This window comes from Sciurus carolinensis, chromosome 6 (assembly GCF_902686445.1).
Source record: "Sciurus carolinensis chromosome 6, mSciCar1.2, whole genome shotgun sequence".
Taxonomy (NCBI): domain Eukaryota; kingdom Metazoa; phylum Chordata; class Mammalia; order Rodentia; family Sciuridae; genus Sciurus; species Sciurus carolinensis.
Window position 1 is genome coordinate 59,605,155 of NC_062218.1, and position 12,599 is coordinate 59,617,753.

Consider the following 12,599-nt stretch of genomic DNA (forward strand, 5'->3'; position numbering starts at 1 on the left):
TTTCAGAGAATATCAGTTTAGAGATCAGATGTTGACCTACTTGAGGATATTTGCAGTAAATCATCAGAAAATATCCAGTTTGCACATAATGTAAGCTTTTCTTGTAAAATTAAACATAACAATCACACTTATTTTACTCCCAAAGGCCTGGTGTGTCTCATCAGTTTTTTTATTACAAACTCTTTAGTCATAACCTTTGGCTATCCTCGAGGTAAAAAAGGTTTATATTATTACTAAAGCAATTAATGAAAATATTTCTGAGCCAGTCATGATCCATATTCTGAGAACCTTGTACTAGTTGAAGTTCATTAATATACCTGTATATAAACCAGATATGATATATAATGCAGTGTTGGAGAGACTGTATTTTCAGTGAAATCTTGCCTAATATAGAGATATTTAACAATTAGCAAGTCAGAGGAAACTAGTCCGATTATCTACTTCTATTAAGATAAGGGATTCAAGATATTTTAAGATTTCTATTTTTGTGTGGTAAACTGACACATATCTTTAACATCTTGGAGCCTAATCTTGTGTGTAAAAGGATCCACTTAATAATGCCATTTATAGATTACCCTATCCGTAGGAAGCTTCATATTCCCTGACCCAAAAATAATGAAATGTTCTCTGCTTGTGATACGGTCAACTGTTCATTAATTCAGCCAATGAAAATACTTCATTTGTAAATAGTAATTGTGAATAAACTATATGTCTAAATCTTAGTTTCTTGATAAAAAATGATAAGTATCAATAGCATAATTCCTGGGAAAATGCAGCAATATTGTTGGATCATGTATAATTCATAGTATCATTACTATAAGACAAAAATAATTTAAAAGAGCTTACTTTAGTAAGAAACTAATAAGAAATTAATAGTAATAATGAAAGGCAACAGATAAAACTAAATGCTATTCTCATGGAGTACTAGAATGCCAGTTGTTGGAGATGGGCAGTACTACATATCTTCTAAGTAACAGCAGCATTTCATGTACATCTTTATAAACACCTAAGAATGTGCTTTGTACTCTTAAGTGTTCATAGGTTGAGATTGCTATAAATAACATTCCTTTAAGTTCATGTCAAGGTATAACATGATTGTACAATGACTGATACAATAAAATTTTTTTCTGCAGAGCTATTTGGAAATCAGTTTTTCAGGCAGTTTGACATTTGTCTCATATTTCACAAATGTTGTCTTTGTCTTTAAGCTGTGGTCTGACTCCCAAATTCCCTCAAAATGCTATAGAATTATTTTGTAAACTGGCATATCTTTAATATATTTTAAAAATGTTAATCCTCAAAATGAAACCCATACTCTTTATTACAACTCGGTAAGAGACTGAAACTTGTCTGGCTTATTTCTCTTTAGCAGGACTGAACAGGAAGCAGAGTAGGACCTCTAACCCAGAAGAAGCATGCCTTATCATTAGGCTATAAATTAATTTTTTGCTACTTTACAAATTATCGTGTGTAATATTTTGAAAACATATTTGTATATTTTGATGTCATAAGTGACTCAGGAGTTGCTTAAGTTTTTCTTCAGTGTTTTATTGCCTACACTTGTCAGAGTAGTACCTAGGACAGGTAGTTGCTGAATCTTCTTATCCTGGTTATTATGCAGTGGAAATTAGAATAGCAGTAAGTTTGGTGCTCTGAAATATTTTCGTTGGGATAATGTGTATTATTGCCAGAAAATCAGTAATAATATAGAAGGCACAGGTATTCATTCCACAGTAGCATAAAAGCAGATTGTTGGTAGCCCTAAAATCATTAAAATCATTAAAATCATTATACACACTAACAGTTCCAACATATATTGGCAGCTATTAAAGTGGTATCTAGTAGTCTAGGGATGCATTAGGGTGGAGAATATCCACATTGACTTGGGAACATTCAAAAAAGGTAAGGGAAAATGAATGCTTTCCTGGTCTTATGCAGACCGGTGCTAACTTAGTGATTCTGAAGTGCAGTGCTGGTATCTGGGGAACTTGAAAACATGCTAATGCCCAGTTACCCCAACTCTTCTTTCTTTCCTCTACCCCGAGTTTTAAAGATGCTTTCCAGGTGATTCTCTGTGTAATTGCTATTTAAATCCTAAAAACAGCTAATGGTTTTAAAGTTCATGACCACATCACGAACTTCTAGCAGCTATAGAGGAGAACCAAGGTATAGCCATGGGAAGATAGATAACCTTTTAAAATTTTTTTGACCTCTTTTATGTAGCTTAAGGGTCCTGGTTTTCAACTATAGCCATATAGAATCAACCTAGAGTACCTTTAAAACCAGATTGCTGTGTCCCATCCACAGAGTGATTCTCTTGGGGCCTAAGAGTTTGCATTCCAAATAAGTTCTGACCTCATGCCAATGATGAAGGTCTAGGAGAACCTGTTTTAAGGTTAGCTCAAAAGAGCAAGTCAGTTTTAATTTTAATCCTTATTCTTTTTGTAGTATAAATTTGGATCGTCCTTTTTAAAAGAATTGCGTTAATAAATTGGGCACACTTTAAGGTGATGCAAAATATTTCTGACAAAAGCTAGTTACAGTATTAAACCACTGTAATCATTATTTGTAATGCTAAAATAAAATTAAATGTCAAGTTTCTTTTTCTCACTAGAATATGTGCTGCTGTAAAAGAAAGCAAGTGTAAAAAGATCAAAACTATTTGTACCTTTTGGAAGAAATTACAGTTCCTTACCAGGTACAAATGTTAGAGTCCTCATTTTACCTGAGCTGCTGCGTTCTCTCTTTTCTTTTCTGTCTCTGTTTCTCTTTCACTTTCTTTCATTTGTAAAAATCTTCCTTTTTAGGGGTCTCCAATCTTTTTTACTTCTTGGCTGTTTTCCTGAGATTATGAGGAATAGGAGTATTCTGATAAGATTGAAAGGAAGGGTTACCAGCAAAGTTGTGCTCCTCATCTGCTGGAGCGTGAGGATGAGCTGAGCAAAGGGAAGGTGTGGTGGTATTAGTAGCTAGCTTGTAAGTTTGGCATGTGAGCCTACTGTCCAGTGCCTCTGCTATAAAATTATTTATTTTTTCAGTTCATTGCTGGTTTTTATGCAAAGATATTGTTCTGACAAAAAAGGATTGTAGATTCTTAGAAGTAAATTTGGTTAAATATTTATCTAGAATAGTATAGATTAGCTATAGTGGCTACTAGAAGCTGGAAGGCTAGGAGGTAACCATTCCTAATGTCCTTCCTGTGTTTGAAATACAGCAAACATAATGTAGAACTTCGTGACACTAGTTATACTGTTGCGTTCTCATTACCATCTTTGTTATGTGAGAATAGAGTAAAATACTGTGGGGTTGTTGACTTACAAGGACACATAAGTGTATGGTTACATTATTGGTTTTGTAGTGTATTTATATTCTGCCAATGTAATTTAACTTTAACAGTATAGCTTATCTTTTGATTCATCAGACTGCCATGAGCATTTTAAAAATAATATAAATTCTTATATAGAAACTTGGAAGAACTGGTTTAAATAGCAGGAAGGACAGATTAAATTACACATTTAACTGTTGCTGTTGCTTTAATACTTATTATAAAGCTATAGTAAGTATAAAATTGATCATATGACTTTGTTTTTTATGTAAAATGCTACTTGACCTTTTAGAAGTATTAGATTATTACAGCTTCTGTTCAGTGATATCTCCCAAGCCAGCTTTAAAGGTATTGTGTCCTGGGATTATTGAGGTAAGGAAGGTTCCACATTGTACAAAAATTCATTATCATCTGATGTGAGAATTACTCTGGACTCTTAAGCCTTAGGAAATGCACCTTTTACAGGACTGGAATTTAAAATTTTTCTTTGATTCAGGATCTACTAGTCCCTTACATTACTATTATGAACACTTAATTCAAATTCGACAATTCTATAAATAAAGGGTTAGTAGGTGACAGATTGAGTAAATCTCTATTTTTTTAAGAATATGATCTAGAAATTGATGTTTCAAAACTTTTAGCTTATTTTACTCTCAACCATAGCTTTTTCTTTACCAGAAAGTAAATTGTAGGAAAGTAAGTTTTAGTTAATTGACTTTTATTTTGCTTGAATTTTAATTTATTTAGTTACAGTAATTGCTTTAAATTATTTTAATTTTTTATTTGTAAATTAAAGGAAAATTTAATTGATTTTAACAATTCAATTTTAACCCCCTTTCCATTAGGCTTAATAGGAAATGACATCAAATCCTTCTTCAGTCATTAATCCTCCTATAGCTAAGTAAGTACTATCATTGATTTTTTTTTTTTTTCCTATAATCTCCTGAGAAAGTTACAAGTTTCTTGATGGGCATTATTCATGCATACTGTGATTTCTGTGACTTTCTATGCTAGTTAACTATTAATAGTTGATATGTATCCTAAAAGTGATGTTCTTATCTCAGTGGCTTGGGAGGCTGAGACAGGTATCATGAGTTCAAAGCCAGCCTCAGCAACTTTCTGAGGCACAAAGCAACGCAGTGACACCCTGTCTCTAAATAAAATACAGAGTAGGGCTGGGATGTGGCTTAGTGTTGAGTGCCCCTGAATTTAATCCCTGGACACTTGCCCCCCCCAAAAAAAAAAAAAGTGATGTTCTTTCATGGTGGTGCACTCCAATAATCCCAGCAACTCAGGAAACCAAGGTAGGAGGATTACAAATCGAAGCCAGCCTCAGCTACTTAGCAACTTAGTGGACCCTGTCTTAAAATAAAAGTAAAAAAGATGGGGCTATGGCTCAGTGGTAATTACCTCTGGGTTAAATCTCCAGTACCACCCCCCCCCCCAATAAAGTGATTTCTTTTTTCAATTAATACTCAACACTTTATATGTATGTAACAACAGTACACTTTCTTAAAAATGAGGCATGAGATAGTCTCAAGATTATAGTGACCCTTTGTTATTTTAACTGTTTTAACCAGAGTAATGTGGTATGATATATTCTAAATATGTTTTCCATTTTTCTAGTTTTATATGGTTATATATAATTATATAAATACTAACCAGCTTTGCTATGCATGATGGTACATACCTGGTAATCCAGTGACTCAGAAGGCTGAGGCAGGGAGGATCACAAGTATGAGGCCAGCCTCTGCAACTTAGACCCTCTCTCAAACTGAAAAAATTAGAAAGGGCTGGGGGTATACCTTGTTGTAAACTCTTCTGGGTTCAATCCCAGTACCAAGAAAAGAAAAGAAATACCAACTTTGAATTTTGTATAGCAGAGATATTTTAATTTTACAGTTTTATTAATGTATACTTCATATGCCTTTTTTTCTTTTTAAATAGAATCCGTATATTGGAATATGGCTCATATTGATGCAGGCAAAACTACCACGACGAAAGAATATTATACTATTCTGGATATACAAGATCACTGGGAGGTTAGAATGGATTCTTCTCTCCATCCCTGGAAAATATTTTGATTAAAAAATCAGCTAGAGACTTGAGTAATGGTGTGGAGTCCACTAATGTCTACAACCACACATGAGGATAAGATAGTTGCAACTCCCACTAAAGGGGTCTTTTTAGGTTCAGTAAACATTCAGACTCACAAGGCTGTTTTGAGTCTTATTTGGCACTGATCTACTCAGAGGATATAAGATAGGAACCATAGTCACCAACTTATAATATTTCTTCTATGAGAGCCACCCTAGTTTAGAAGACTCGTGCTCTACAAGAATGAATATCTTGTTATAACTCCATAGGCAATTTCCAGGTTGCACATAAGGTGCATGCCATACTCCCTTGGGGAAGTCAATTTATGTATCTCCAGTTCAGTCTCTTTAATTCCCATTTAGTTTACCAGTCAGAAGTTATTTTGCCATGTTGCCTAGCAATGTAGTTGACATACTTCTATTACCTGGTTCCTAGAAGAAACAACTGGAAAGTTAACCAAATATATCCAGTTCTCATGTAGAAAAAGTAAAGATTTTGTTCATTGTTAACCCCTAATAGTAGTGTTCACCTAAAGTAAATTTATTTTGTAATTGTAACGTGGAAATTGTGGTTCTTGGGCTAGGCATGGATCCTCATGTAGATTTTGTTTTTGTGTTTTGGTTTTTAAATAATGATTCCTAATCCCACTCTGGAACATTTCAGAAGGTCCAGTTTTGATATGCACCATATTGGGAACCATTTCTCTAGACCCTTGGAAGTGACTGAGACTTAATATTTATGAGGATTTAACAACACCAGGATTTGAATCTTCATGGTGATAGTTTGCTAAACGTGTAACCACCTGGGCTTCTCATAGAATTTACTCTTATGTAAATGGCATATTACAGAAAAGGGAACATTGCAAGGTTTCCTCCATTGTGTCATAAGACTGAGTAATCCTTCCCTCATCCCCAGACTGTATCTGAGTAAGGTCTGATTTCCAAGACATCAATTTTTTTTTTAATTGTAAAAAAAGTTTAATCAGTTTTTGAGTGTGCAGTTCATAAAATGTATAACCATTTTAAAGTGGTACAGTTTAGTGTAGATTATGTGAGATTACAGTATTCCTTCTTCAGAATGCTTGAAATACCAGAAGCATTTCAGATTTCACAGTTTTTTTTACTTTGGAATATTTGCGTGCACTTTACAATTCATTATCCCTAGTCCAGAATTAGAGATGCTCCAAAATCCAAACTCCAAAGTCTAACTTTGATTTTTTGTGAACCTAGAAATTTAGCTAAATTGTGTCAGAACTTGTGATGCCAGGTTGATTTTATTAGTTATATGAATAATCATAAAGAGATAATATGAAATGAAGATCTTTATCATTTGAAAAATCGAATGTATTGAAAAACTTACTGCCTAGTTTATGACTTTTTGCTAGTTTTTTTGGTCTTTGTATCCTGAATGATGTTGTTTTCTTTTGTAGTTATGCTGTGAGTAACTGGCAACACTATTATGATCATAGACGTTCATTAATGTAGATACTTGGAGTTGCTGACAATTGCATTTTTTTATTTCCCCTGCTATTGGAGTTTCCATTACATGTCATTACACATATTTGTATGCCACACACACTAACATAGGAGAAACCTGTCTGCTATTTTAGGGTTTAATGCTGAGTAGTAGTATAAGATATCTTATGTTCCGAAATTGAATGATGAGGCTGTTTTGCATTTATTTTACTGTCTGTAAACTTAATCAGAATATAAGACAAAATTCAAGAATTTCAGTGCATAGTAATTTGAGTGAGTTTACAGGGCAAAGTTTATCCATGACTATATGCTGAAAAAATTTTTCCCTAAACTATTTGCAATTTGGAAAATTTTAGTGACAGGTTTGTAAAGGATCATTTAACTTTGGAAGAATTTTATCTTCTCATCCCATGTAACTGCCAGTTTTCATCTATTGGGACTAGATACTTATATTGTCTCATTTCATTCTTACAACAACCCAGCAAGGATGGATTTATTAGCTTTATTGTACAAACTAGCGTGGTAAGTATAAAGTTAGATTTAAATTCAGGACTGTGTTCGTTCATTGAACTACTCTGCCTCCTACCAAGAGGTGAGCTAAGAAAAAAAGGAAAGAACTATGTGGTTCATTAAAGTTAAAGAAAAAGTCTTATTTATGACAAATTATTATTTAAAAAAAACCTTTTTCTAGAATGAGGATTTTACTTAGAGAAAAGAGTGAAGACTTTAAATATTATTAAGCCAAATATTTGGAAAAGATTTTCTTAAGCAAATTGTAAACTGTGTTAGGTAGGTTCCAAGTATCAATAAAAAAATATACTTATTATTAAAACTAAACTGTGTCATCTGTTTTCTGTTTAGATGTTGATGATGGAGACACAGTGACAGATTTCATGGCTCAAGAGCGAGAAAGAGGCATTACTATTCAGTCAGCTGCTGTTACATTTGATTGGACGGGGTATAGAACTCAATCTTATTGATACACCCAGGTATGTACTGTTTCACCAATAAAGGGATGTTACATCATTTGGGTTTTTGGTGTGATTTTTTTTTTTTTTTTTTTATGGTAAGAAACATATATCATAAAATTTACCATCTGAACTATTTTTACATATATAGTTTAGTAGTGTATGTATATTTACACAGCTGTGAAAAAAATGTCCAGAAATATTTTATCTTATGGAACCAAAACTTGGCACCCATTAACATTCCTCTCTTTATCTGTGACTTGACTACTTTAGGTTACCTCAAATAAAAGGAATTATACAATATTTGTCCTTTTGTGACTGCTTTATTTTACTTATCATAAAGGTTCTCAAGATCATCCATGTGTAGCATGAAACAGGATTTCCTTCCTTTTTAAGGTGGTGTAGTTTTTTCATGGTATGTATAGTTGTCCTTCAGTATTCATGAGTATTGGTTGTAGGCCCTCTGCAGGTGCCCAAATCTGCAGATGATTTGTTAAAATTCTTTGTATAAAAGGCATAAAATTTGCATATATCTTAAATATATCCCCTTATGTACTTATAGGTAATATTATTGTAAATGCTTTATATGTAATTGTTATACTATATTGCTTAGGAAATAATGACAAGGAAAAAGTCTGTACTTGTTCAGTACGACAGTTTTTTCAGAATATTTTCAGTCTGTGATTCATTGAATCTGTAGCATTTTACATATATACATACACACACACACATATATATATATATATATTTTTTTTTTTTGGTACCAAGGATTGAACCCAGTGGTACTTAACCACTGAACTATATCCCCAGCCCTATTTATTCATTTCCCTTTTATTTTATTTTGAGACAGGGACTTGCTAGGTTGCTTAGGGTCTCATTAAGTTGGGATTACAGATGGGTACCACCATGCCCAGCTGTTTGTTTTTAAAAAAGAGTTTTAAATAATACTCATCTTTTTCTTAGGTCATGTGGACTTCACATTGGAGGTTGAGCGCTGCTTAAGAGTGTTGGATGGTGCAGTGGCTGTATTTGATGCCTCTGCTGGTGTAGAGGTAAATATATTGCCAAAGTGAAGATAGAATACCATGATGTAAAAAAAGGTAGAATGTATTGGAATTAGTTAACTACAGCCTTTTACTTGATGTGTTCATGCAAATCAAGGAAAGTGGGAATGTGATCTGTATGTGCTCTTAGATCGTTCATAGTAAAAGGAAAATTTACTTTACTGTAGGAAATGTAATTGTCAAGAACTGTGAAAGGCAAGTGGGGCATGGCACATGCCTGTAATCCCAGCTATTTGGGAGACTGAGGCAGGAGGATTGCAGGTTTTAGGATAGCCTGGGCAATTTAGTGAGACCCTACCTCAAGAGGAAATTTAAAAAGGGGCTGGGGACACATGTAACAAAATGAAATTAAACCTTTATCTCTCACCCTGCATAAACTCGACTCAAAGTGAATCCAAGACTTAGGCACTAGAACAGATTCCTGAGTCTACTAGAAGAAAAAGTAGGCCCAAGTCTTCACCATGTTGGCTTAGGATCTGACTTCCTTAACAAGACCCTAAAGTGCAAGAAGTTAAATCAAGAATCAATAAATGGGATGAATTCAGCTAAAAAGCTGCTTCTCAGCAAAAGAAATAATCAATAATGTGAAGAGAGAGCCTACAGGTTGAGAGAAAATCTTCACCACATGCACCTGAGATAAAGCATTAATGTCTAGGCTATATAAAGAACTCAAAAAACTTAACACCAAAAAAAAAAACACCAATCAATTAATGGGCTAAGGACCTGAACAGACACGTCAAGAAGATATACAATCAGTCAACAAATATATGAAAAATGTTCAACATCTCTAACAATTAGAGAAATGCAAATCAAAACTAAGATTTCATCTCACTCCAGTCAGAATGGCATTATCAAGAATATAAGCAAAAATAAATGTTGGCGAGGATGTGGGGGAAGAGGTGCACTCATACATTGCTGGTGGGAATGCCAATTGGTGCAAACATTATGGAAAGCACTAAGGACATAACAGAAAACTTGGAATGGAACCCCCATTTGACCCAGCTATCCTACTTCTCTGTTTATACCCAAAGAGCTTAAAATCAGTATACTACATGTAGTGACACAGCTACATCAATGGTTATAGCAGCTCAACTCACAATAACTAAACTATGGAACCAACCTAGGCATCCTTAACAGATGAATGATAAAGAAAATGTGACACATATATATACATATATATATATATATTCATATATATATGAATGCTGGAATATTACTCAGCATTAAAGAAGAATGAAATTAGGGCATTTGCTGGTAAATGGATGACGTTGGAGAATATCATGCTAAGTGAAATAAGTCAATCCCAAAAAACCAAAGACCAAATGTTTTCTCTGTTATGTGGGTGCTAATTCACAATAAGGTGGGGGGCGGGGTGCTAGGGAAGAATAGAGTTACTTTAGGTAGAGGGGAGTGAAGGGAGGGGAAGGAATATGGGGGTAGGAAGGATAGCGAAACATATTAACTCGTGCATATATGACTGCACGACCAATGTGATCTTACAATATGTACAATCAGAAAGATGAGAAATTATACTCCATTTAGGTATAATTTATCAAAATGCATACATGCATTCTATTGTCATATATAACTAATTAGAACAAATAAAAAAGAAAGGTGACTGGGGATGTAGCTCAGTGGTAGAGTGCTTGTGTGAGGCCTTGGGTTCAAACCCAGTACTGGGGGGGAAAAAACTGTTACTTTCAAGCTACCAAGTTAACTTGCCCTATTTCATGACTGGCGGAAGACAAAGATTCCTGGGTTGGAGAGAAAGGATTTTATTAGTCACAGCAATAGAAACAGCCAGAGTATCATCATTTTCTTGTACTGATTTCTCAAGTCCCAGTTTCTGGGGAGTGACATGAAGGAGTCAGGTGGCAGTACACATGTACAAGTTAAGAGGAATCCTGTGCTTAGATACAGAAATATTTTATGATGTGCTGCAGGTAGTCCCACCCTTTGCTTTTCAGGGAGACATTATGTTCCAAGGTTATAAGCAACCTGCCTTTTGCTCTAGAGGGAGACACTAAGACTGTTTTCTATACAAACATCCTTCAAAATATCCAGAATCAGGGGAATCAATACATTTTCTAAGATAACATGAGAGACCCATTGATAATTATCTCCCAACAATTAACATAAAGGTTCTTGGGCTGAGGATGTAACTCAGTGGTAAAGAGTCCTTGCCTAGCATGTCTGAAGCCTTGATTTCAGTCACCAATACTGTACAAATAAATAAGTTTTGAATTAAAAAAATTTTTTTTGAGGTGCTGGGGATTGAACCCAGGGCCTTGTGCTTGACAGGCAAGCACTCTATGAATTGAGCTATATCCCTAACCCTTGAATTAATTTTGAAAATGGATTTATAATAAATAATATATTGCTAGTGGGATGAGTTATGTCCTCTTTATCTGGTACCTCTTCATCCTATAATGTCAAGATCAGTTCCATGTTAAGTGTAGAATGCATATTCTTTTAACCTTAAAATTATTTATTTTATTATCTTAAGTGGTCAGAATTAATATGATTTGAAAATGGACACTGTAATGCACTGAGAAACATATAGCATTACCTGTGTAATATTCTTGCAAAAAAATGTTTGACCTGTGTCTAATCAGGAGAAAATAATCAGTGGAATCTAAATGAAAAGAATTCTGGGGGCCAGAGGGAACAATTGTGCAGAACATTTTGGAAACTGAAAAAAAAAAAGACTAATGCAAGCATCACAAATGATTCGGGTGGGGGAGAGGGAAGCTGGAGTACTAGATTAAAGATTCTAAAAAGTTAAGAAAATGCAATTGATGATTCTTGGTTGGATCCTGGATCCAAAAAAAAAAAAGCTCTCAGCTAGCATCATTATCATTGGGAAAATCAGGGAAATTTGAACATGGACTAAAGACTAAAGGTATTAGATAAAAATGTGTCAAACTTAAAATTTTCTAAATGTAATCCATAATTGAATAAAAATTAAGAATAAGAAGGTCCTTATTCTTTGGAAATGTATGCTTGAAGTATCTAGTGTCGAGGTGTCACACAGTATCTGCAACTTACTCTCATGATCTAGGCCTCATCTACTTACATACCTGATATTAATTTGGGTTCTTGGGAAAGTAGATGCCATATGGGATCAGATATATGGGAGTTATAGTGGGGGAGATGCCTATGAAGATCAAGGGAGAAGAGAATAAAGGGTAGCACTGAGACCACAGTACAGCTTTGATACCTATAAAGGAGGCTGAGGAAAGATTGGCAGAAAGAATCTCAGACTGCCCATGGTTTCATAAAAGATTGGTTAGGCCAATGGGAGGATCTTGAGCCAAAGTTACTTGTTGGAGGATTCCTGTGTCTTGCGGGAATAGGCCTATATTAATACCTCTGTTGTGCTCAGTGCTTATCTGGGAATAGCTTATAGGAAACTGGACCTTAGCAGGAACATGGCATTAGATCTAGAAGGGCAACAGTTTGGGCCACCAATCAATTGTGTTCCTTATATTGTAGGAGATCTGAAGTGCATTTGCATAATCACCACACAAACACATGTGCATATGTTGGTAAAGACAAAGAGTAGATATGGCAAAATTTTAATATCTGGAGAAATTAGGAGTACATGAATATTTACTATTCTTTCAACTTCTCTTTAGGTTTGAAATTTTTCAAAATGAAAAGCTAGGGG

General features: G+C 34.4%; 1 protein-coding gene across 1 annotated transcript in view; it reads left to right on the top strand.

Annotated features, from left to right (window-relative positions):
- The first annotated feature begins 22 nt into the window (after positions 1-22).
- Gfm2 (GTP dependent ribosome recycling factor mitochondrial 2) overlaps positions 23-12,599 on the top strand; it is a 47,884-nt gene continuing 35,307 nt past the window's right edge. Inside the window, 11 exon segments of the mRNA XM_053743411.1 lie at positions 23-88; positions 2,612-2,630; positions 2,633-2,698; positions 4,171-4,198; positions 4,200-4,226; positions 5,273-5,287; positions 5,289-5,320; positions 5,323-5,367; positions 7,759-7,862; positions 7,864-7,883; positions 8,827-8,917. Coding sequence (XP_053599386.1) covers positions 29-88; positions 2,612-2,630; positions 2,633-2,698; positions 4,171-4,198; positions 4,200-4,226; positions 5,273-5,287; positions 5,289-5,320; positions 5,323-5,367; positions 7,759-7,862; positions 7,864-7,883; positions 8,827-8,917 — 507 coding nt within the window. The 5' untranslated portion in view covers positions 23-28.